Consider the following 25,589-nt stretch of genomic DNA (forward strand, 5'->3'; position numbering starts at 1 on the left):
AACTGCTGGTGAGCCAATCAGAAGAGACAGGCTGTGTGCATTTCTCTGTGGACTGAGGCTTTGATACTTTCACAGTATTAATATAGAAGCTAGAGCTGATCTATAATCACACTACACATGGACACAGACCTTTACACTGGAGGAGCTGTAACGAAAGACATTACTTTGTTATTTTTAGGTCCTCATCACTAGTCATAAACCAAAGCTGTTCTTTATCAGCCTCAGTGAGCTTCAAGTCGCTTTCTTGATGAAACTTAGATGAGAAGATCGATTGAAGTCTCATATCTCTTGGTCCTATATGAACCAGTTAGCTTAGCTTAGCATAAAGACTGGAAAGATGTCTTCGTACAGAGTTTTTACCTTTGAAAAAGGATGGATGGATGATGTCCTTGTCAAAGACAAAAACAACAGGACAAATAAACGACAAAGCACAGAATGATTGGTGTTCTCTCTATTTATTTTTTTCTTCTTTTCTCAGACTCCCGGAGGAGCATAAATATTTTACAGAGCGAGAACATCAGTTTGGTTATTTACAAGATATAATAAATGACGTACAACTCACAATGTCGGCTTGTGTTCGGAGCGCTGGAGGAAGAGATTGAGGAAGAGGAGGAGGTAGGGAAAAAGAAACAACTACAGTCATTTTACCGTTCTGCTGAGAGGACGCGGCCCGCCTCCACTCTGATGTCACACACAAACAAACAGCTGAGAGAAAATGGCTACCAATCTGTGGCATGATGGCCGCCGCTGCACACGCCCCTGTTCGACCCTGAAGGAGACGACTTCTCCACAAACAGCGAATAAATACAGAGAAACGCAATCTCCAGTGTTTCAGTCCATTTCTTGTAACTTTTTAAAGGAAGGGTAAAACCCTGGTAATAAACTCTGTGCTGCCTGAAGACAACCTGAACTCTCAGCCTGAACCTCAGACCTCCAGTCCGCCTCTTTAGCTAACGTAATAAAACATGCTCCACTTCAGCAGCACAGTGATGCACATCTGCACCGCTGGTTTAAAAATCATCAGCAGGGAGGAGAGAGAGAGAGGGAGAGAGCTGCAGAGGAAATCACAGCGAGCTGACTGATTTAACGTCCAGTCAACCCTGCTTTAGTCTCCATGTTCCTCCCTCAGGGTTTCTCTGCCTGGAAGTTTGAGTTCCTCAGCAGGAACACTGAATAATTCATGCCTCACAAAAAAAGAAAAAATTAGCTGAGATGCATCACCTCTGTTAACCACAGCCGAGGGCGGAACAGGAAGTCCAGGATCGATCATCTGGACTCGTAAAGATCCATCGCCTTGAATTTTATTCAACCACTGAGCCGAGACTGTCCTCTGTGTTTAATGAGCTTCAGACGATCGAAGCTGTTGGAGACGGTTTGTATTTTAACCTGAAGCTGAAGCGACGTCGCGTCAACACGTGTCGCATCGACAGACGCGGCCGCTCGTGTACAGTAAGAAGGGAGCACGTGATAAAGCTGCTGCCTCTGAGTTCCCATGAGTCTCTGCTGCACAATACTAATAGAATCAACAGACTCAGGCTCAGAGGGTCAAAGGTCAGGGGGCCTCTGAGCCTCTATTTGAAGTCACAGAGCTGAAAGTTAAAAGACGCAAAAACAAACTACAAACTAAAGCTGCAACATCAAATTATTCTCCAAATATTTAGTTTCAGTCATTTTTCAAACATTTGCTGCTTCCAGATTCTCAGATTTGAGTTTTTTTTGCTTCTTGTTTAATTAAATAATTATTTTGTTTTGTACAGCAAATTATGGACATCGCTTTCAGACATAAAACGATTTGTCCGGTTCAGTCTGAGGGTCTCGCTCTCGTGTAGGAGCGTCACCGTTTTGCTACGATGATCTGCTGATTTAAAAAAGAGGAAAACAGGATGAAATATTTGCTTTAGTTTAATTTGGTCTGACCTCTGGTGTTTCATCATGCAGGTAGTTTGGGTTTTATTTCAGGTGTTTAAACATAATGTCTCTGAGATTTCCACCTCCACTACAGTACGATCACTTCTCCCAAAAGGGACTATTTCTTCAGCAGAAAGTAGTTCCAGTCATGCCTGCAGATAGAGGACGCTCTACGAGTTACATTCACTTCACCTCAAAAACAAAAAGAAAAATTAAGCTGGACAAATGAAACCGAAGCGTCTGATTGGCTGACACCACTAGAGGGACGTAGTCTGGTATTTTATCAGCTGTGCGTGTAACGGTTCGGTCACTGTCATTAACTGTTTTCAACACTGAGGGCGTTTCCTGAAGCGGCGCCGCAGCTCCGTCACAGAAACACTATGAGTCGTACATGGAGGGAACGAGTTCATCCTTTATTCTCTTACATTCCTGCTCAGAGACACAAACACACTGAAGAGGCACTCATGCAAAACTACCTGTGTGTAAGAAGCTAACGGGATCGTTGTGATGTAAGAGCAGCTTCCTGCCGCCTCGCCGCCTCACAACTGACCACGATGAACACGATGAACACGGGACTGAACGCAGATTCTGCAACATCTGAATGTGGATCAAGCTTCAGCTGCTCTGTTTTTATTTTTTCTAAGGAGATTATCCCAACAAGTACCAAGTAAACAGACAGGTGCCTCTCTGAGACTGTGGAGGTGAGTGGAGGAAGATGAGGAGGAGGAGGAGGAGGAGGAGGAGGAGGAGGAGGAGGAGGAGGAGGTCTGAAGGTGGAGGTTTGTGCGTATCGACTCAAGTGCAACATGAGTTGGAGGAAACATGGAGGGAGACCTGTACAGCGTGGTGCCATCACGCCACAGAGTCGCCAACATACAACTACATCGCTGTTCGCTGTGGGGGAGGGGGAGGAGTGGTGGGCCGCTATGGGTGTGTCCAGGGGAGGGGACTGAGGAAGTGCTTGGGAGGAGGAGGAGGAAGAAGGTGTGAGGAGGTCATGGAGGCCAAAGGTCCAGGTTGCTTAGATGGGCAGCTGGAAGGTGATGTCCACTTGAGCTTCTTTAGCCAGTGAGACGATTTCAGAAAGCTTTACAACCTGAGAGAGAGAGAGAGAGAGACAGAGAGAGAGACAGAGAGAGACAGAGAGACAGAGAGAGAGAGACAGAGAGAGAGAGAGAGAGAGAGACAGAGAGAGAGAGAGAGAGAGACAGAGAGAGAGAGAGACAGAGAGAGAGAGAGAGAGACAGAGAGAGAGAGAGACAGAGAGAGAGAGACAGAGAGAGAGTGAGAGAGAGACAGAGAGAGAGTGAGAGAGAGACAGAGAGAGAGAGAGACAGAGAGAGACAGAGAGAGACAGAGACAGAGAGAGACAGAGACAGAGAGAGAGAGTGAGAGAGAGACAGAGAGACACAGAAAGAGAGACAGAGAGAGAGAGAGGGAGATGTTTATGTCCCTGGTTTTCTCCTCTCTAGTAACTTCTCCTCGACCTCGATGGAAAACATCATGAGGTCAAGAGGAAAGATATGAAGGAGAATTTATTAACTAACTTTATTTACAACATAAATCCTTTCACAATCACAAAAACAAGGAACAGGATGGAAATGTTGAAACAGGATATAATTAGAGTTCATCAAATAATAATTAAATGAAAATAAAGAGCTGATTGAGCCAGAACAGATTATTCTCTGTATATGTTCTTCTGTGTTTTAGGGTTTTGACCTTTTTATACACGGGGGGGGGGGGGGGGGGGGGGGGGGGGGGGCTGGTTAGCGTAGCTTAGCTTAGCATAAAGAACAAGGGCAAACAACCTGCCTGACTCTCACTGATGAACACGTTCAGATCTGTTTCATGTCTGTGTGTGTGTGTGTGTGTGTGTGTGTGTGTGTGTGTGTGTGTGTGTGTGTGTGTGTGTGTGTGTGTGTGTGTGTGTGTGTGTGTGTGTGTGTGTGTGTGTGTGTGTACCATTTTGGCGGCTTCGTCCAGGTCGTCACAGGCCAGGATTTTCAGAGGGCTGGCAGCGATCAGAGCTTTAGCATCGTCCACTCTCGTCCCTGAAAAAAACAAAACAAATCATCATTTATATAAAGTATACATCCACACCTGACTGTTACACCTCAGCTTCTGCATCTCATTATATCAAATCCATGACTTTGTTGTTGAGTCAAATATAAATGAAGACGGCGACTTTGACGCTTCCAGACGGTGATGAATCCTGGAGGTTTTAGCGTCTTAAACTTTAAACTACAGTTTCCAATTTTACTAAAAACAATCAGTAAATCTTAATTTGTCCAAGTGTCAGCAGAACCCCTGAGAACTGACGAAGCCTCTGCTGCTGCTGCTGGAAATCTCTGTGATTACACTATCATAGGTTTTTAAACAACGTCCAATCTTGTTTTTCACACATGGGTGAAAACTGCCAGAGAAGATGCGTGGAGCGTTACATGAGTGCATCTGCTGCGTCTTCACAGAGACGCTGAGACATGAGGCGGGACGACCCCGAACACTAACACCTCTCAAACATGAGGAGGAAGAACTTCTGCAGGTTGAGCTTTAATCAAATGTGTAAACAGGCACTTTCGTGGTGGAAATGACATTAACGAAGAAGCCCTGTGGCCGTTTAAATTAGAATAAAATCTGCAATTTAAATGACAATTAAATGTGTAAAGAAGCAGCACGTTCACAGCTTGAATTAAAAGTATAAATCTTTACATCCGCGGCGCAGAATATTTCCATAACAGAAACTCTCCCCCCGAGGAAACCTGAGGAATGTCAGCTCTGTTTAGACTCATGCATCATTTCTGTCTGCTTGAAAATCTCAAGGCGACACTGTGAAAGAATAAAGATTCAGCTCCGCAGGACGCCACGTGGCGACGAGCAGGAATAATAACCTTTATAATCACAGGTATAAACGTGACGATCACAGTGATCCGCGTCCAATCAGCTCCATGTGCTGCCAGGTGTGTGTGTGTGTGTGTGTGTGTGTGTGTGTGTTTAACCACTGCAGTGAGGACGTTGCTTGTACCTTGTAACCGCACAACGATGGGGATCTTGAGGTCCAGGTCTCTCACGGCCATGATGATGCCCTGGGCGATGACATCACACCTCATGATGCCTCCGAAGATGTTGACCAGGATGGCCTGAACCTGAGCGACAGCAGGAAGCCGTTAAAAACCACCATGAAAACAAACCCGCAACATTTACATCTGCAGATGTAGAGGAAGCGCTCTTACCTTCCTGTCAGAGGTGATGAGTTTGAACGCCTCGGTCACCTGGTGGGCCGTGGCTCCTCCTCCCACATCCAGGAAGTTGGCCGGAGTGCCGCCATGCAGCTTGATGATGTCCATGGTGGCCATGGCCAGACCCGCTCCGTTCACTAGAGAGAACACAAGACGTCCTACAGTCACAAACCTTCTCCTTCACCTCCGTCACACTGCAGCTCCGACCTGACGACGTGTTAACCGCTGTGATAATATTCTCTACTGCTAACTCGCTGCGGCGCACTGACCCAGGCAGCCGATGGTTCCGTCCAGGCCGATGTAGTTCAGGTCGGCCCTGGCGGCCTGTCGGTCCCGGGGGTCCTCCTGGGTCCAGTCCTGCAGGTCAAACACCTTCTGCTGGCGGTACGCGGCGTTAGAGTCGAAGTTGATCTTGGCGTCCATGCACATCACTGTTGACGAGCAAACACACAAGAGTTTGGCATCACTGAGCCTCAGCTGCTCATTATTAAAGGCTGTTTCACAAGCTCATATACAGCTGTGTGTGTTTATAAACATCTGTACTAAATCTGAACTAAATAAGAATCACAGCAGAGGATTTATTTATAGAAGTTATGTTTTGATGAGAGGAGACGCCGCATTGTCCCACACACCACGTCTCAACACGCCAGCTGAGTGTGCGCCCGTAAATTCTGACCGAGCTGCACAGTTTGCATCAGTGGTTATTGGTTCCATGTTGGATCTTGTAGTTTTGTTACAGTGGGATCAATATAGATGTTTCAAAGTGAGACTGAAGTTAGTTGTGTGTGTGTGTGTGTGTGTGTGTGTGTGTGTGTGTGTGTGTGTGTGTGTGTGTGTGTGTGTGTGTGTGTGTGTACCGATGCCAGAGGAGTCCTCCACCATGGGGTTGATCTCGACCATGGAGGCGTCGTACTTGATGAACACGTTGTACAGTTTGATCATGTTCTCCGCCGCCTCGTTCACCAGCGCCGGCGGGAAGCCCATCTTCTTAGCGACCTGCAGCAGCACAGCACATTTCATCACACGTCAGACGGGCGGAGGGATAAACACTGATACGATCAATACATTGGATCCAATCACTGTGTGACGTGACGGGAGTCTGTGGTTGTGATGAACCTTCAGACAAAGAGAATAAAAAAATACTGAAAAACTAGAACCACCTCCTCGTGGTCGTATCCCTCCGCCACGCAGACTAGTTCCAGGTCACATCCCTGTTTGTCCAGAGTCAGAGAAAATATGAATTGTTTGTGTGAAGTCTTGCGTAATGGCTAAAAAGTGTTTTATGAGGTCGCCGTGATCTTGACCTTTGACCTTTGACCACCATCGTCTAATCAGTTGGTCCTTGAGTCCAGGTGAAAGTTTTTACCAAATCTGAAGAAATTCCCTAAAGGCGTTACTGCGATATCGTGTTCACAAGGCCAAAATTGTGCTTTGTGAGGACACAGTGACCTTGACCTTTGACCTTTGAACACCAAAATGTAACCGGTTCATCCTTGAGTCCAGCTGAATGTTTGTGCTAAATTTCAACAAGTTCCGTCAAGGCGTTACTGAGATATCGTGTCCACTAGAAAGGGACGGACGGACGACCTGAAAACAATATGTCTGCAGCTCTGACTGTCGCCGCCGCGGAGGAATAAAAAGCAGAAGAAGAAGAAGAAACAGGTCCAGTGGAAACACAGACAACCTGCTGCTTTTAATGAACCTCGCCCAGTTTTACAAACGTGGTCTCAGGCGAGATAACGCTCTCACTCAGAGGGGAGAGCGAGGAAGGAATGTGTTTACAACCAGATTCAGAGAGTTCGTTCGTTGTTAGAAAATAAAATCAGTTCACGTTAAAAACGCAGCAGAGCAGCTTTAATCTCATCGTTTCTGACTCGTTGCTTCTGTTTCTACAAATAAACGCTTCATCCCGGCATGAATCAGGTTCGTTTTTGGAGCATCTTGCATCACTTCCTACGACTGTTGTTTTAGAGCAGCACAGACAAACCCTGCAGGGCTGTAGCACAGCGTTTCTGGACTTTCTGAGAAATATGCACCAAGACCTGAGGAGCTGTGAAAGGTCAGGACGCTCCGCACAACAGGAAGTGATCCAAGACCTCCGAAACCCGTCTCAACAATCATTTACTTTTAAAACACGATCAGCTGGAGTTCAGAGATGCTGCTGGATTTAGGTGATGATTTTTCTCAGTGGAAACAACAGCTCTGACTCTGTTACTGCCTGTTCGGCTGCACCGACGTCGTCCTGCCACACTCACATTTTCTGCTCTTATTTTGATATTATTGTTATTATTGCTGTTTATTTTATTATTTATAATTTGAATCAATTTGGTTTCTCACAACTGTTAATTCGTCACGTTCATTTTGTATTTTTATAACTTTGTGATGTTTCAACATTACTGAGGTTGAGGCTTTAAATAAGAATATTTGTTATCTTTGTCGTTTTCTGTGTATTTTCAATTGTGCAAGAATAAATCAAAGCAAAAAAAATAACTTGAGACTTCACAGCAACTATGATAAAATTTCACACTAATGTCTCTGGATAAACAGGGATGTGACCTGGAACTGGCCTGAGTGGCGGAGGGATACGACCACGAGGAGGTGGTTCTAGTTTTCTTCAATGAGGAATTGTCTGGTAAAGAGACACTGTGGCTGAAGTGCAGAGCTCGACAGACTCGGAGGAGCCTGGGTGACATTTCTTTATGTATTTCTGCGCTTGTTGATGACGTGTAATCACGTCTCTTTCGCTCATCCGTCGGCGTGTTTGTGGAGATTTGCGTCTGAAAACACAGAAAGTCTGTTTGTTGTCAGATCATCCTCCTGAACCAGGGGGACGCTTTATTCTGAAGATTTGTGTGTTTGTAATAAACAGACGGGAAAAAGAAAAACAGAATCATTATTTACAAAGGAACTGTTAACGTCACACTCAGGTTGTTTATCAGACATGAATCTGAACAGGACGGAGGGCTGGAGTCCGCTGAGAGGAACTTACTCCTCCTGAGAGGTAAAATACCACTACCCAGAATCCCTCTCTCCTCTTCTCCGATTACCAAACCACACACCTGGAACATCTATTACCACTATTGATCCTACCTTGACCGCCTGCTCCATCTTGATGCCCTCCACGATGTCGATGGGCTCCTTCACAATGGCGTCTGGATTTTCTGCAGCGACGTCTTCGATGTTCACGCCCCCCTGCGAGCTGCCAATCAGGACGGGGCCCTGCGGGAAGAAGGAGCGGCGGGTGAGGTCTGAACCGTTTCAATTACACAATCTGAGACACTTGGTTTGAGCTTCAGATGTTTGTTTGAGTCGGGCGCTTCGGTGAAATCAGCGCGTGAATTCTGTTTAGTCCGACTTTGACTTCAAAAAAAGAAAAACGTGTTTGAAAGAGTTCTTCTCTGAAATGCTGTTTGAAAGTCAAATGCAGACTTTAGGGAAGGAAGCTGCCAGTTTCTACAGAGTCGACACATTAAATCAGCTTTACAGTCTTTTCCCGTCACATCAGCTGATTAAAGTCTCGTCAGCAGGACTCGCTGTCTCTAAAAACACTCCTTCATTTGTATTTAACGTCTCCTCTTCATGAGGTACGGATAGAAAAACCAAACCGCTCAGACACAGATTCTACCTTTCCAAACTTTATAATGTCAGAGGTCAGAGGTTAACGCCTGAACTGAACCTTATGATCCTCCTACATGTACAATTTGTGGCAGAGCCGTTGAACTGGGTTGTATTAAATGCACAGGTGTGCCTAATAAAGTGACCACAGTGTATGAATCAGTGATTTGAGACCAATGTAACCTGAGCAGGAACACACAGGTCGTCTGCTGCCATCTGGTGGTAGAATTCAGCAAAACCAGGTGCAATCTCTGCACGACTCTCTCCCGAGGAACGACGAGCTCAACAGATCCAGGATCAGTTTAGTTCACCTGTCGGGCTGCGAGCGCGTTCATGTGACGGAGGCGGAGCTGTTCATTATAAGCAACAGAAGCATGAATAAAGTTCTTTAAATGACACGAGAAGAATCGCTGATCACTGCCGGTAAATTAGATTATAGCGACATTCAGCAGTGACGTTCAACAAGGTGACATGTGAACAATATGATCACATGACTGGAATAAAAAAGAAAGAGTAGAAACATTTTCTTATTGTTAGAGTCAGACTGCAGATACACTGTGAACAAGTGCATGAATGATTAACCTTCTTACTGAGCATTTTCTCTCTTTTTAATGATGAACAAACTACGATGAACGTGTGATGCAGGTCAAAGTTCATGTCAGGAAACGTAGGATTGTTCGACCTTGGCAGAAGTTATTCTAGTTTTTATATTAATATATTATATTTTCTATATTCAATATTAGAAACTGGAACTGGATCATTTGTAGTATTTTTTACTTAATAATTGATTAATCGATTAGGAAAACTGTCGAATCAATTCAAACTCCTACTGACCCACACGGGAAACACAGCTACCACTGTAACTAAAGATTGTATTGATTATCCATTAATCTGATTCATTTCAATATCAATCAATTTGTCGTTTTGTCAATAAAATGTCAAATAAATTATTTTTTAATGTCAAAAAATAGTGAAAAAGAACAATCACAGTTTCCTGAAGCCAAAGAGTCAAAAACTCTAAACCTGCTTTAACAACTGATCAAAATGATTTATTTCATTACACTAATCGATTGTGTGTGTGTGTGTGTGTGTGTGTGTGTGTGTGTGTGTGTGTGTCTGTGTGTGTGTGTGTGTGTGTGTGTGTGTGTGGCCTCACCTGGTAGGACCTCTCCATGGTGATGGCGAAGTAGTACTCTCTGCGTGGATACCTGCGCTCGCAGATGAACACCTGGTTGCAGATACGTCCCGCCTCCCCGGTCTGCTTGGTGTAGAGCTTTCGACCAATCATCTGGGACGAAATGTCACGGGCCTCCTCTGGACTGGAGAGGAAGAGGAGGAGGAGTGTTTCACAATCACATCACCCAAAGCAGCTGCAGCTAATTATTACTTTCATTATTGATACAGCGTTTTCTCAACTGATTGATTAATTGTTTTAGACAGGAAGCAGAAAATGAATGAATGGATTAATAAATTAAAAACAAATTTCTGTAAGGTCATCTGTGACTGTGGTTGTTCTTTCGTCAGTGGATCAGCTGTGATGAAGAGTGAGGAGCTGATGATGAAGAGCTGCAGCTCCTCATCTTCAGCTCCGGCTCCTTTCACTGTGTCCAGCTGTTGTGTTAAAACATCTGGCTGTGAGGTTGGAAACGGCTTCACCTGCTCAGTGGATTTCTGACAGAGCCGCTGCTAAACTGAACCACACGGCTGTGTTACCATGGTAACCGCAGGTGTCATCACGAGATACGAGATATAAAAGGATCATAACTTTAATGCTCAGCAGATTATTTACGGATGTTGGTCAGTGTTAAGATGTTTGATGACTCACGAGTAGACGATCCTCACTCCTCCCTTCAGGCCGCCCTCGAACGTCCCCTTCCCTCTGCCCCCGGCCAGGACCTGAGCTTTCACCACCAGGTCCTTTGAGCCTGAGACACACACACACACACAGACACACACAGACACACACACAGACACACAGACACAGACACACACACACACACACACACACACACACACACACATACACACACACACGCGCACACACACACACACACACACAACACACACACACACACACACAGACACAGACACAGACACAGACACACACACCACACACACACACACACAGACACAGACACACACACAGACACACACACGTTTCTGTCAGTAAAACACTGTATTAACTGTGAAAGTGACTAAACACAAAGGGACTGTGGTGATGTCGTAGATCTACGTCCTGATTGAACAGCTGAGGATCTGAGGAGGATTTAAAGGTGCGTCAGGTCAGGGTCAGAGAACGGTGTCACCTGTCACAGGATTTATGGTCCAACTTCTTTGGAATTATGTAAGTCAAGAGTCAACTGATACCACTGAAGCAGGAGGAGTCTATGTTTAGACTGTGTGAATGTGTGTCTGTCTTCACACTGGACAGCCTTGGCTTCAGCTATTTAAAACCTACACACACACACGTCCTTGAACACAACTGAACTGTATCAGTAACACTGGGGTTGTCAGGTCAGATTCAGACTTTAGTTTACTTCCTCTTCGACAGAAACTGTTTCAAATCAAACTTTTTTTATTCGCTCCATTCTTCTGGCTCATCCTTCCTGAAAACATGAATCTTTAGGTTCAGGAGAGACGAGTTTCTCTGAGGCTCGCTGCAGCTCACCGATCTGCTTGGCCACGGCGTACGCCTCATCCGAGGAGCTGGCCACCATGCCGTCGGGCACGGAGATGCCGGCCTCTTTCAGCAGCCCGATGCTCATGTACTCGTGTAGGGAGAGGTTCCTCTGCTGCTGCTGCAGGTGGGGGGGCTGCAGCTGGGACACATGGCCTCCAAACAGACCTGAAGACCCACCGAGGACCTGGGGGGGGGACACACACACACACACACGTTAAATCAGTGTGCTTTACACAGTGTTGACCAGTTTTGAGTTTCTGTCTCGTCTTCATTACAACTGAAAGAGAATAAACTGTCTGTAGTCATGACGACGGTGTGACGTTCACACCTGTTGTTTTTTAGTAAAATATCTCGACAGCTCTGAGATGAAAAGCTGCACCATCAGCACCACCGTGCCTCATGCTGCGTTCACATCACCTCAGTTACTGTAACTATGAGTTTATCACTTGTAAATAGCGTCTCATTAATAAGAAAATTATTTAATGTAACTAAACCCACATTTAATAAATATCATTTTTATATTCCCAACAATGTACGATGAGAAAGACGATATAAATAAGATGTGCTGCTAGGTTTTTTTTTTTTTTTACTAGACACCTTCTGCAATTATTATTATTATTCCATTTTTTCTCTTATTTTTTTGAATTTTTTAGTTTTTTCTTTCCTCTGTTTTGTGTTTGCTTCGATCTTTCTCACTATTGTTACACTCGTCTTCACTGGTTTTGTAATCACTTAATAAAGGGAAAAAAATGAATTAACAACATCTGTATCAGTCTGAGACTTCACATGTCCACCTGTCATTAACACACACTCACACACACCAGGGGAGTGTCTACAGTCAGCAGGAGAACACAACAGTGGAAACTTGACTAAGGATGTGAAACCAGGCGAAGTGGCTCCAGTGTTTCCCAACAGCTCGAACACTCGGCTGGACTCAGACTCAGTAAATGCCTCAGTGTGGGGAAACTCCAGAGGAGGGTGATGCTGGTGTTGTGTATCTGCTGCGTCAGTGTTGATACAACAGACTGCTGCTGCTGCACCACCTCGCTCTCATTAACAGGAGGGCAGGTCTTCCACACACAGCTGTTAGTCCACGGACAGACCGACGATTAAACTGCTGATTATTATTGTCAGTTAAATCGACTCATCATTGGACAATAAACTGTAAAAAAAAATAAATAAATAAAAAAAGATTAAAAAAAGCCCATTGCAATGTCGTAAATTCAGTTTATGATCTTCTTCATCCTGGACCTGAAGAACGTTTAGATTAAAACAGTTCATCAATTATCAGAATATTTGCTGATCATTTTCCCTGTTTACTGACATTTAATGGACCAAAAGACTAAAGTGATTAAATCGAGAAAATAATAAACTAATCGATGATGAAAATAATCACTGCTTGTATTTATTTTATCTGATCTGACACTGAGAGCAGATAAAGTTAATTAGGGATTAGGGATTAACCAAATTGCTTTTTATTGATTCCTAATTATTGATCCTGAAAGAGGAGAATGAGTCTCTTCTTCGTCTCTCAGCTTGTTGTTGTTGACAGCTGCAGTAAACACCAGTCAACAGTCTGTTCAAACAGCCTAAATATAAACTGAGAACACACATGCGCATTTCTGAGCAGGTCATGTGACCGGACATGAAAACGTCCAGCAGATTAAAAGGAGCAAAGTAACCTACGGTGTTAGTTGGTTTACAGCTGGTTGAACCAGATGTGTGCAGCTGCTGCAGCTCCAAGTTTCTGTGGTGAAAATATCAAGAGCTCTGATGCTTCATTTATCAAAACGATGATGAATGTGTTTTTAAATTATTAACATTATTTGTCACAAACAATGACTCAAGGATCTCTTGCTTTGTTGGTGTGGAATCCGATTTAAAAACATGAATTAAAAACACAACTTTTCACCCAACTATATGAAACATTTAACATATTTTATCGGCCTGTTACACAAAAACAAACCTATTTGATGCAAAACTGGATTGATGATGTTTATATCTGATTTACTGAACCTCATGAAAACAAGCATTAACTAATAAAAGTGTGGAAAATGTTTAGTTTGATCATGAATCTTTTATATCAGATCTCTTCACTGAATCACCAGCATCACGACATAAACCAGGTTTCTGCAGGTTCAGTTTCTATTTCTCACTCACACCAGCCGGAGTATGAAAGTATCATAGAAAACCAGCAAACCTCAAAGTATTTATTTTCATATCCCATTTTTCAATAGTTCCTGTCAGTATGTAATAATAATCCCTAATAATACAATTCATTAATTATGTATTCATTTTATTGGACACAAATTAACTGCGCCACTTTTTGAGGGCAGCCTGGACACGACAGTGACGAGACGAGCTAATGCTAACGTTAGCTGAGTAGCAGAAGCAAAACTTACAAACAGCTCCTTTAAGGAAACTGGATTAAATAATAAAATAGCAGGTGAGACTGTTGCCTTGTTTCCCTGCAGCTCTGTGTCCTAGGTAACTGCTGTTGTGTTAAAACATCTGGCTGTGTGCGCAGCGTGAAGTCAGACGGGGTTGTGATGAGCATTGAGTTTGTCTGGCTGCACTGGAAACAGATTCAGCTGCTCTCACTGTAAAAACAAGGTAAAAAACAAGCAGCAGATACCAACGTCCGATGGAGACAGAAGTCCAGACAAAACAACAGTCAGAACATTTCCTTGTTGCTGAAATCAATGAGACTCTGAAAAAACAGAGACCAGGAAGATCATTGACAGGAAGTCCCTCTGTCATGACCAAGCATCTCCTGCACTTCCCTTTACAACAACCTGAATGCATCGTGTTCATGTTCCAGGAATTATTCCATTTGGCTATGAATCCATATCAGAAAAACCACAACAATAAAAATAATGCACATGGAATTACTATCTGTATTATCTGTGTGCTGCGGTGGAGCTTTGTTTACCTGATCATAGATTAAAGCAGCAGCAGACTGGAGGCTACAGGCTTTAGTACTTGTTAGAACTCCAGTGGTTTGTACTGAAAAAGCCTCTCTCTCTTTCTTAGAATATAAAGTGAATTGTATATTAATTGTATTTATTTTAATTGTAACTAAAATATTGATTACATTGTGTGAATAAAAAAAAAAACGACAATGGAGGTGCTTTTGTAACCCGAGTACAATCTGCAGGTTTTCCTTTCAGGTTGCATACAGCCAGTAGCCTGAGAGGCGAATCCCAGGGCAGAAAAAAAACCTGAAGACATTTGCTGCATCACCTGTTGCTGCTCATTAGGCTCAATGTAAAAAATACTGCATTACAAGTAAAAGTGCTGCAGTGACAATGTCACTTCAACAAATGTCAAGAAAATATTCAAAATAAAAGTCTCCTGTCACCGTTAGACTATTATCTATTCAAAATAAAAGTCTCATGTCACTGTTAGACTTATCTATTCAAAATAAAAGTCTCATGTCACTGTTGGACTATCATCTATTCAAAATAAAAGACTCATGTCACTGTTGGACTATTATCTATTCAAAATAAAAGTCTCATGTCACTGTTGGACTATCATCTATTCAAAATAAAAGACTCATGTCACTGTTGGACTATTATCTATTCAAAATAAAAGTCTCATGTCACTGTTGGACTATTATCTATTCAAAATAAAAGTCTCATGTCACTGTTGGACTATTACCTACCATATCATTACATTATTATTACTGGTGCATTCAAGTGTAAGGCGCATTTAACTGCTGTAGTTGGTTAAGTAGCTCCTTATTAAATATTCTATGTACAGTAACTAATGATGATTTTCAGAATGGATTAATCTCCTGATCATTTGCTCTATTAACTGATTGATTGATTGATGGATTGATTGATTTATACAAATTCAGAAAACAGTGAGAGAAATGCTCACTATCACAAATTATTTAAACAATAATTAAAATAGTTGTCAGTTAACAGATTATTTCACCTATACTTTATATACTGCTGAGTATTTAACATTTGACAAAGTATCTTATTTTATAAGCTCTTCATGCATACTCTTCATAAAGTATAAAGTCTACATACATTCTACATATTTCATATCAGTATATGTAAAGTTGTTGACTTGATGTTCATTATTACAGAGAATAAACATCTTCTGTTCAATACTGCCAAGATCGAGACTTTTAAATCTGACTGTTACTCATTTGTACTCATTTCTCAAATGTCCCCACTTCTCTGAATCTGTGCCCCCCCCACCCCACCCCACCCCCCACTTAATCCGCCCCTGACAATAATCAATTATATATGTTCACTGAACTTACATTAATGTGCAGTGTAGTAATGTATCTGACTGCCATTGTACAGTGTATAGTGTAGCTATGGATCTTTAGGCTCTACTTTTTTCCATTAATTATAATACTTTGTTGGTGTATTTAGTTATTGATTAGAAATTAGCCTTTAACCATGTTGCATGTTATCTATCTATCTATCTATCTATCTATCTATCTATCTATCTATCTATCTATCATTACAGCTTGTGTGACAGTATTTGAGTCTACCAGCAGCAGACTCATGGTTTTCCACCTGCTGTGACTTGCACATACTTGAAGGGTAATGACACATTTTCAGCTCCGGAGCAGAGCAACATGTCTGCGGACACATCCCTGCTGCGTTCACGGCCTGTCTCTGCAGTGAGAGCTGGGGTCTGTCTCCCCGTGGTTTAGCGGGGTTTGCCTTGGTAACACGGCGGGACAGACGCGATGGCGCAGAGCTCAGGGTGGAGGTCACTGTGCTGCACCTACCCTCGTCCACTGCTATCACACTCAGGCCCTAACACACCCTTTAAATCAACACACAGGTGTGACCGGGAACACTGAGGCTGAGCGGACCGTGTGGTCGCGCGCGGCTGTTTGAGCTGCGTCACTCCGGCTCAGCAGCACTGTCAACCGGCCACGCTAACGCTAGGTCCCCGCTACTTAGCATGTTAGCCAAAACAATCGGAAACTCAATGAATGTCAAATTTGACCCTGTCACTTTCTCTTACACTGTGGCCGCCAGAGAAGGAGCAGCGCGCCCACAGACACCTGCTCCGAGAGCCGGAGACCTTCGCTTCAACCTGGACTCACACTCACCTTGGAAGCGGAGCTGATCGTGTTCCTGGCCCCTGAATTTCTCAGGCTGGCCGTCAAACGGCCGCAGATCAGGGACGTCGCCATGTCTCCCTCTAGAGCGAAGTAACTAACTGCGCATGCGTCGTGAACTGCAAAGTCGGGTTCCCCTCGTGCTGCCTTCAGACGCTGTCGGAAATTATAGAATCATTTCAAAATAAAGGTTCTAAACATATCTTCAAAGTAGACCAGAAAACATGTCTGGGAAATAATGCAGCCAGTGGAAAGTAATTAAGTACATGTACTTGAGTACAGTTTTGAAGTACTTGTACTTTGAGTACTTGAGTATTTCCATTTTCTGCTTCTTTATACTTCTATTCCACCACAGTCCAGAGGAAAATATTGTACTTAGTTATTTACAAGTTACTTTTAAATTATTATTCAATATTAAGAAACATGATAATGTTTTAAAATGCCACACAAAACCAGTTCCAAAAAACAGTTTTTGACAGAAAGAGGTCAAAGTGTCAAATATTTCTCAAAAAACTAAGATTAGGGAAAAAGGGCACAAAAAAGAAAAAAAATTGTGTTACATGACTTTCCACTCCCATTCATCCTCTCATGACCCCTCAGATTTATAAAGTGACCCATTGGAGGGGCTCAACCAAAGTATTTGTATATAAAGTAGTTAAAAGCAGCTCCACCTGGAGCAGCTACAACAGTAAAATGCTGCTGGAGCTTTGATGTATTAATATTAACAACCTAATAACATCATATATGATCATTAATCAGTGACAGGAACCAAGTACTTTTACATTAACTACATTTTGTTGATAATACTTATTTATTGTAAGATTTGGAATGCAGGAGTATTTCCATATTGTATTGATACTTCTTCTTCCACTGTTGAGATATGATGTTTAACATGAAGCGAAAACTCAGTTGTTTCTAGATATGTGTTGTAAAGTAAGACAACCACTACTGGCAAATTAATTATATAAAATCTCTGATAAATGCCAGATGAGTGCGCGTTCATAACATCTCTGTCACATGGCTTGAGAACTAAAACATACACTAAAGCCATACTGCTAAAGTTAGGCTCTTTCCTTTTAATACATGCTAGATATTTATGACAATCACTGACAGTGGGAGTTTACAAAAAGACCCTGAACGCAGCACTGACAAGGCCCTGACCATAGATTGTATATAAAAATGGACGTCGACTTCGGGTCTGGAAAATGAAGCCAATGCGGAAGTGTCTTAAACTTGCATTCTAGCCAATGACCGTCATGGCAACTCGATTGTATTGAAGTCCATGGGGAAATTACTCTACTTGTCAATTGAGTTGTTACCTCAGTAAACGTTTTCGTTATATGTTTATGGTCTGAATCGCTAGTTTGAAGTTTTATTCAATACAATATGATGTTAATTTTTTCTAATTATGGTCCTATTTAAAAGAAAATAGACGTTAAAGCAGAGTGGTGGTTTTACGGCGTGGCTACACACACAAGGGAACCTGTTGTTTGCCTGCAAATTTCTTGTTCTGCTTCAGTTGTTCTCAAAGACACTCAGAGGAGTCGGCGGTTCAATTTTTTCCGGTAAGTACATTTTGTTTTAAGCCTATTTCTTTGCTAGCCAAAATTAGCATCCCTGTTAATATCACAGTTCAGGTGAAGATGCACCTTGCTAACCAAGCTAGCCGGCTAATGCTAGCGTTAGCTGATAACTTAGCGATTGCTATGCTAACGGTACCTGGCTCTGCTGGGCTGATAACCTGTGTCAACCTGGGTTAGCCCGTGGAGGTGTTCAGTCAAAGGTTCAAAAAAAAAAGGTGAATTTAATCGACTTTAATCTAATGACTTTTGGTTTGTGTTTCTCCACGTGACCCAGTTTAAGTGATCTGCGTTAGTGTAATGCGCAGCGTTAATGTCAGTTAATACATTGTCCATCAAGACGTCGTGATAGTTCAAGTTAAGATAACGTGACGTATACAAAATGTGTAGACAATTATTTGTCATATAGAAGATTGTTCATTTAATACTCAAACCAGTCCTCAACTGAAGCAGACATTCATGCACCTGTCCTGACAGCTGATCGATATTTGTGATTAACTGTGATCCACCGCATCTTAACTCAAGTGTTTGTGTTTTATTGTCATTTGAAAGGTTTCCACACTGTGAAAACTGAGTGATCTGTGCCAACAGAAGGAGGACCTCATGTACAGAGCAGCCCATTAGTTTCCATTCATCTGGTTGAAGGGAGACTGCATGGACATCCTTAGCTCTCTAATGTGCTGTGATGATGATGATGATGATGATGCTAGAAAACCTCCCAGTTCATCTTCCTCTGATGAAATGACAGACTAACTGCTGATGAGTTTGTTTATTATTCTCTGTCTTCAGTATTCACAGGTTCAGTTTCTTACCTGCAGCTTCACTTCTGCTGTTGTCGACAGGTGATGGTAGCAACACTTTTAAGATCAGAATTTATAAATATTAAACTGTGAACAAGTGATGGATCATCTCTAGCACTGTCACCACCTCCACAGGTGAAAGTATTTACCAATTAACATCAGCATGTTAGGGTAGAAATAGCGGGTTGTCTTCCCTCCCAGAGACCAGGAGAGGCAGCCCAGGTGACAGTTCAAGGCAGCGACGGGGAAGAACACCTCCTGTCCTGGGAAGGAGAGTCTCCAGAGGTGAGATTCACTTCAGATATCACTGTTTCCTCTAATGAATCTTTTAATGAAAGCTGAAAATCCTAAAACAATCTGTGTTTGTCTGTGTGTTCCAGGTGCTGGCCAGACTCTCCCTTCAGCAAAGGGTCTGTACCCAGGACCAGAGCCTACAGGAAGAGGAAGGCGACCTGAAGCTGCCGTGGCAGAGCGGGGGCCGCTGCCTGGAGGAAAAACCCACTGACTGGCACAAACTCTTTAGTGTGAACTGAACACTGACAGTTCAGATTGTGAAGCAGGTGTCAGTGTAGTACAGCTCATGTTCATTAGTTTTATTCAGAACTTCATTGTTGTCATTGAAAAGGTGTTTAATAAATAAACCTGTGATTAAATTGTACTGAGTGTTTTTTCATATTTACCATCTGCCTCATGATGAATCTAACAGTCACTTTGGTGAATTAATGTTTTCATTTTTATTAAAATTGGTAAGTTCATAAGACAAATTAGAAAAGCACAAACTCTAGTATCTGTCTCTAGATCCTGTATTGTCACTGTTGAAGGACGGACACATTTAAACATTTCTATCATGTTTGTTGTTGATTAAAGCAACAGAAAGTCTTTGATTAATTACAGATTCAGGAAAAACTTCAGTGTGTTGTGATTTCTATACTGTGCTGCTGCTGCTGTTAAAATTCATACCAGACACGCTCCATAAAAACCATCAACAAAGCTTCATAAGAAACTTTATTTCACATTAAAACTACATTAATTTCTTTAAAAATAAAATCCAGTTGTGAATGAAGGTGCAGGTGAACTTCACTGTCACAAGACAAGTTTGCATAATAAAGAGGTGGATAAATCAAGTATAAATTATAGTAGAGATGTAAAATAATCCTTCATAGCTCGGTGAGGACAGAGCAACAGTCTGACAGGTTGACTGGAAGCTGCTGCATCGTCCATAAGTGATGGAGGGAAGGTGCAGAAAGTCCAGGAGCCGTTATTCATCAGTCTTAGTGTTAGAAAACGTTGTTACTCCTCACATATATGATATTAGCCTGTAAGACTAATGTAACAGCTGTGACAGCTAACCGTGTTAGCAGCATCTTAGCACGGCTCAGCCAGGAGCCTGTTGCTGTCAGGTTGATGCGGGTGTACTCGGTGTCCTCGAGGACACAGGTCAGATCCACCCCTCCCTCCTCCCCAGCTCCACCCTCTCATCCAAATATGGTTTTCTTCTGGCTCCAAAAAAAACAAGATGGCGACGTTCATTAAGCCAAACTCGAGACTTCAGAACGGCAGTTCACAAACCGATGGGTGACGTCACGGCAGTTCGCCACTTGGCCCTGACACTGTGTAAATATAGTCTGCCTCTGACCTTTAACCTACATTAACACAATCAGCAGGGGTGGAGGAGCCATTCAGATCCTTCACTGAAGTAAAAGTATCAACACAGCAAAGTAAAAATAGTCAAATAGTACTTTCTGCAAAATCCACTTAAAGTATCAAAAGGAAAAGTACCAGTGGCTGATAATAAGTCTTTTCTAAAACTATTAACACCCCACAAATATCTGTCCGAAACATGACAAAGAAAAGATATAAAAAAGATATAAGATATTTGATATTATGATATTGAGCTAGAGATAGATTATGAGATTATATATATATATATATCATGTTTTTAATTGAAATCTGAATCTTAAAAGTAACTAATAAATAAAGCTCAAATCAGTGTAAAGCAGTAAAAAGTGCAGGAGTATTTCCCTCTGACATTTAGTGGAGTTGAAGTATAAAGTGTCATAGAATAGAAATATTCCAGTAAATGTACTGCCGATCAATACTGTGTAATACTTGGGAATTATTAGAGTTAATCCATCTAAAGATACTGAACTCATACTTGTAGAGTAGGTTTCACTCTGACCCAAGTGTAACACAAAGCGCCAGACTACAGGCCCCTCAGAACCACAGACAAAAACACCATTTCTATTCAAAAAAAGTCTTTATTTACACGGGTGATTATGTACAAGTTTATTTACACAGAGGTAAATTAACAGCATCTGTCCTTATTGTTATTACACTGCACTAAGATCGCTATCATTTGTCTGTCTGTCTGTCTCTCTCACACACACACACACACACACACACACACACACACACACACACACACACACACACACACACACACACACACACACACACACACAGGTTGGTTCAGTTTCTCTTTCTACCCCAGTCGGTGGTTTTTGGAACAGTAGCAGACTCACTGTGTGTCCATGGAGACGTCAACAACACAACGTCATCTGTGTTAGTTTTTGCTTTTGTTTAATTTATTGTCATTTGCAGTTTGTTTAAACTGCCTCAAACTGAAACAAACACCGGCTCTGAAAAGGAAGAGTTCAGCTTTTTGGAGAAAATTTTATCCTCTTCTTGCTTAGAAAGATTCCTTCCATTATCATGTCTGTAAATATGAAGCCACAGCCAACAGCTGGTTAGCTTAGCTTAGCATAAAGACTGGAAACAAAGCTAGCCTGGCTCTGTCAAAAGGTTGGAGAAAAAAAACAAACAAAAAAACCCAGCTAGCAGCTCCACTAAAGTTCACTGATTAACATGTTACATCTCGTTTGTTACAAGCCGGGTTAATGTGCCTTAAACGAAGCCGTTAATCAGCTGTAGAGGTGCTGCTACGTAGGTTTTCATACTTTTGTGGAGCTGAAACAAACTGTTTATTAGTAATTGACAGAAAATTAATCAGAAAATATTTTAACATTTGTCATTTTTTCAACATCGACTGTTTCCAGCTTCTCAGACGGTCTTTTCTTTTCTTTTTACTGTTTTACAATTCGTTTAGAGATCAAAATAGAGATCAAATAACTGACAGATTAAGTAAGTCTTTATGCTAAGCTAACTGGCTGCAGCTTCATATTCACTCTACAGATATGACAGTGGAATCAGTTTCCTCACCTGACTCTAAATAAGCAGATTTACCAAAATGTGGAACTGTTCCTTTAAAAACTTAAGATGGATCCCTGAGACACTGACTCCCTCCCTCCTTCAAACACCAGCAGCAGAAACTCCGGTTGTCTGTTCTGAGCCGCGAAGATACGACCCCGAACGTCACAGAGGGAACACACAGGCTCACCCACAACCCTTCACTCACAGTTTAAAACCTTTAGCATCCACCCGGGTCCTTCAGCTCACAGAGACTCACAGCACACAATCTGCTAGTCCACCACATGATGAAACATCTGTCCTCAGTTATTATATGTATCATACATTATTAAACACCCACGACAAGAGATGTTAAAACTGAACTTTGGGAGATAGACCACATGGAGAACTAGATGCTATTCTTACAAACTGACTCATTCTACACAATTTAAATAATGCTGGTACTTTTGTAATAAAGGACGGTGGAAGCACAGACCTCAGCTGACATAATGACGGAGTGGCGCCGGTATATTCCACTTTAAATGAATGAGCTCCTCCATGACTGAGAAGCAGAGGCAGCAGATTGAATCAGCCTCTGTACAGGAAGTTTTATCTACAGACAGTCATGTAGAGGATGATGTGATGTTTGAGTCTTAAATTGGGTTAAATTCAAATAACCAAAAGGTGAAGATATTTGATTGGATGTTGCTCAGTGGTGAGCTCTCTCTCTCTCTCTCTCTCTCTCTCTCTCTCTCTCTCTCACACTCACACACACACTCACACACACACACACTCACTCACACACACACTCTGTCCTTGTTCTTCAGTCGGAATCGCTGCTGCTGCTGGAGGAATCGGTCGACATGGCCTCCACGTCGTCCTCGTTCTCCTTGTTGTGACCCGGAGGCTCCAGGCCGAAGTCGTTGCCGTGGTGAGGAGGCAGCATCCCCACCGAGACGTCCGACGACTGCCAGGGGTAGTGAGGCGTCAGGACGTCTGAGGAGACAGAGAAGAAGAGGTGGTGGTTATTCTGTTACCGAGGAGGCAGCGGGCAGAGATCTGATTATCTTATCGGGGACGGACTTCTAACGAGCTCCCCGCTCAAGGAGGAGTGTGGAGAAAAGTAATTAGTCATCAGATGATTGTAAGGGATTGAATGAACACGAATTTAAATTTTTGTGTACTGTTTGTTTCAACATGTTAATATTCTCATCTGTAAATATTCTCTTCTGAGGTGGTGGCGGTTAATAATGTGGAGGGATGGTGAAATGAACACATGGAAACTATTTTAATGTTTATTCTACTGGACATTTTTTGTTTGTGTGGAGTTTATATATTTTTTCATATTGTGGAATGATGAAAAGTTATAAAACTTAAATCATTAAAAAAAAAATGGCTGAAAGCGATGCACACAACGAAGAGGAGGAGGAGTGTTTCTTGCTGCAAAGATTGTAAAACCCACTGACAAATTTATGATTTGAGATAATCAATAAAATCAGCCTGACTTGACGTCTGGCCTGATTTAAAAATCATACATGAGCCTTTGATTAAAAGTTGCCTCAGCCTTCAGGTGGACTTACCTGGCAACCTTCCAGCAGCCAGAGCGTCTCCCGGCAGATGTCCGTTCACACCGTTGGTCGGCAGGTTGGCCATGTGACCCAGCATGCCGCTGCGCATTTCCAGGTCCGTGGGGTAGGGTCGGCGTGGGTCACCTGAGACGCACATCAGTGTTAACAGTTAGTGAAGTGCAACACGACCTCCTCGGACAACCAGCAGTGACGGTGTGTGGGTCCTACCTGGCACCCAGTTGAGAGGAGCACACACAGCGTTACTGGCGCTGATCCTGTGAGCGTATTTGATGATTTCCTCTGATGAGATGCTTCCTGCACAGAACGAGTTAACAACTGGGGTTAGAGGACAAACAGTCAGACACGAGACGAGAGTCAACAACCTCAGAGACAGGTGTGTTAGCTCACCTTTTCTGGCTTTGTCAATGGATTTGAGTTTCTCTTTGGCCTGGTAAACAGCAGTGGCCTTAAGGAGAAACAGAGGAGGAGCCAGTTTAGAAATCTGTGATGATCTGTGTCAAACATACTGAGGTTTCAACATAAAACATCTGTACATGTAAACGTCTGCTCAGTGACATCACACCAACACTGGACCAGAGCAGGGCTGAGCGATAATGTCTGGATGTTTTTAATACCATAAATGAAGAAGGAAACATACTCATCATGTTTGTTAAAACCTCAGGGATTCACTCAATGTGTTAAGATGAATAAAACTGAACGTGATCACTGTTTACAAGAAAACAGTATCAATCAATCGTTTAATTTGAAAATCGTTTCATCTCTCGGCTGTTTATCCAGATTTAAAACTTTAAACAATTTCCTAATCACCTCTTTCTTCATCATCCTTCGTGTCTCAGCTATTTAACCTAAATGCTGCAGCCTAATCACCTTTACTGTGGGTATTTTTTCCAAAATAACTATATCGATTGTTTTATCACCCAGCCTTAGACCAGAGGGCATCTGCTTCATTCTTTCAATGTTCAATAGAACCGAGCTGACTCAGCGATTGTTTAGTAAAGTGGACCGGGAGACCGCAGGCCCCTGGGCACAGACCAGCACCACCCACCAGGATGTGTTCGGCCTCCTTCAGCTGCTTCTGGAGCTGCTGGATGTCGCTGTCTCTCTTCTCCACCTCCTTCTCCAGCAGCTGCATCTCCTGGTGCACCTTCCCCTGCTGCTGAGCCACCTCCATCAGCTCCTGGAACTCCCTGTCCCTCTGCACCAGCAGCTCCAGGATCTGTGGACAAAGACCACAAGCAGCAACCCCACCTCATTACTGACCCCTGGATGTTGTTTCATTATCCCAGCCTCACTGTGGCCTTGTTCCAGTACTTCCTCTGAGTCTTTTTGACGTGTTACCTGAACGTCCTCTCCCGGCTGTGGCAGTTTCTGGCCCCTGGACAGAGCTAGCATCTCGATCAGCTCCCTGAAACAATAACAACAGGCAGCGGGAGTTCAGCTAACAGCCGGAAAAGAAAGCAGCTCTCGCGGCCGGTCACAGGCTTCGACCGGCCGAGGAAACGCTTCACGGGTCAGACAACAACGAACACAGCGGCGGGAAACAGCCTCAAAATGTTTAACTTTACCGGGATAAAACCTCCAAGTCATCCAGCACAGACAGCAGCCGCTCTTTCGTTGACTTCTCCGCCACCGTCGCCATGGTTGTCTGCCGTCGCTACTGCGCAAGACAGGAAGTGACCTGTTCGTCACCAAAATAAAAGCTCCACAGTGCCACCGGTTGTATCGGAGTGTGTAGGTACATTCATTACTTAAAAAAAAAAAAAAAACGATATCCTATTCTAAACTGACATTAAATATCCAACAAATTTATATTTTTCCAAATTTTCAGACACCGAAACCAAATGCAATTTCTGTCCGAATCCTTGATACATTTATTCTGCCAATGCCTAATTATATAATC

The 25,589-nt window shown here is 42.8% G+C and overlaps 2 protein-coding genes and 1 long non-coding RNA gene across 3 annotated transcripts; 1 reads left to right on the top strand and 2 right to left on the bottom strand.

Annotated features, from left to right (window-relative positions):
• Positions 1–439: 439 nt before the first annotated feature.
• sucla2 (succinate-CoA ligase ADP-forming subunit beta) lies at positions 440–16,659 on the bottom strand. The gene is made up of 11 exons (XM_056389558.1): positions 16,526–16,659; positions 11,428–11,623; positions 10,585–10,684; positions 9,916–10,078; positions 8,235–8,363; positions 6,002–6,140; positions 5,414–5,575; positions 5,139–5,281; positions 4,931–5,051; positions 3,871–3,959; positions 440–3,004 (listed from the first exon to the last, which is right to left on the bottom strand). Exons 1-11 carry the CDS (start codon positions 16,607–16,609, stop codon positions 2,930–2,932), a joined length of 1,401 nt encoding a protein of 466 aa, XP_056245533.1. The 5' UTR covers positions 16,610–16,659; the 3' UTR covers positions 440–2,929.
• A 1,055-nt stretch (positions 16,660–17,714) lies between these two features.
• Positions 17,715–19,555, top strand: LOC130177760 (uncharacterized). The gene is made up of 3 exons (XR_008829055.1): positions 17,715–18,099; positions 18,667–19,199; positions 19,295–19,555. It is a non-coding gene; the product is annotated as an uncharacterized LOC130177760 (long non-coding RNA).
• A 1,597-nt stretch (positions 19,556–21,152) lies between these two features.
• Positions 21,153–25,340, bottom strand: med4 (mediator complex subunit 4). The gene is made up of 7 exons (XM_056388467.1): positions 25,255–25,340; positions 25,028–25,094; positions 24,735–24,905; positions 24,077–24,134; positions 23,897–23,983; positions 23,681–23,812; positions 21,153–23,096 (listed from the first exon to the last, which is right to left on the bottom strand). The coding sequence occupies exons 1-7, from the start codon at positions 25,326–25,328 to the stop codon at positions 22,924–22,926; spliced, it is 762 nt and encodes a 253-aa protein (XP_056244442.1). The 5' UTR covers positions 25,329–25,340; the 3' UTR covers positions 21,153–22,923.
• Between the last annotated feature and the right edge of the window lie 249 nt (positions 25,341–25,589).

This window comes from Seriola aureovittata, chromosome 11, assembly GCF_021018895.1.
Source record: "Seriola aureovittata isolate HTS-2021-v1 ecotype China chromosome 11, ASM2101889v1, whole genome shotgun sequence".
In the NCBI taxonomy this organism is placed as follows: Eukaryota; Metazoa; Chordata; class Actinopteri; order Carangiformes; family Carangidae; genus Seriola; species Seriola aureovittata.

Excerpts from the sequence above, each read along its gene's own strand:
- sucla2 (XM_056389558.1), bottom strand. The coding sequence starts at position 16,609 with ATGGCGACGTCCCTGATCTGCGGCCGTTTGACGGCCAGCCTGAGAAAT. Across the intron at positions 6,141-8,234 it reads AGATGGAGCAGGCGGTCAAG|GTCGCTAAGAAGATGGGCTT; the intron begins GTAGGATCAATA and ends GTGCTGCTGCAG. Across the intron at positions 5,282-5,413 it reads CGGAACCATCGGCTGCCTGG|TGAACGGAGCGGGTCTGGCC; the intron begins GTCAGTGCGCCG and ends TGTTCTCTCTAG.
- med4 (XM_056388467.1), bottom strand. The coding sequence starts at position 25,328 with ATGGCGACGGTGGCGGAGAAGTCAACGAAAGAGCGGCTGCTGTCTGTG. Across the intron at positions 24,906-25,027 it reads AGCCGGGAGAGGACGTTCAG|ATCCTGGAGCTGCTGGTGCA; the intron begins GTAACACGTCAA and ends CTTTGTCCACAG. Across the intron at positions 23,984-24,076 it reads CATTGACAAAGCCAGAAAAG|GAAGCATCTCATCAGAGGAA; the intron begins GTGAGCTAACAC and ends CGTTCTGTGCAG.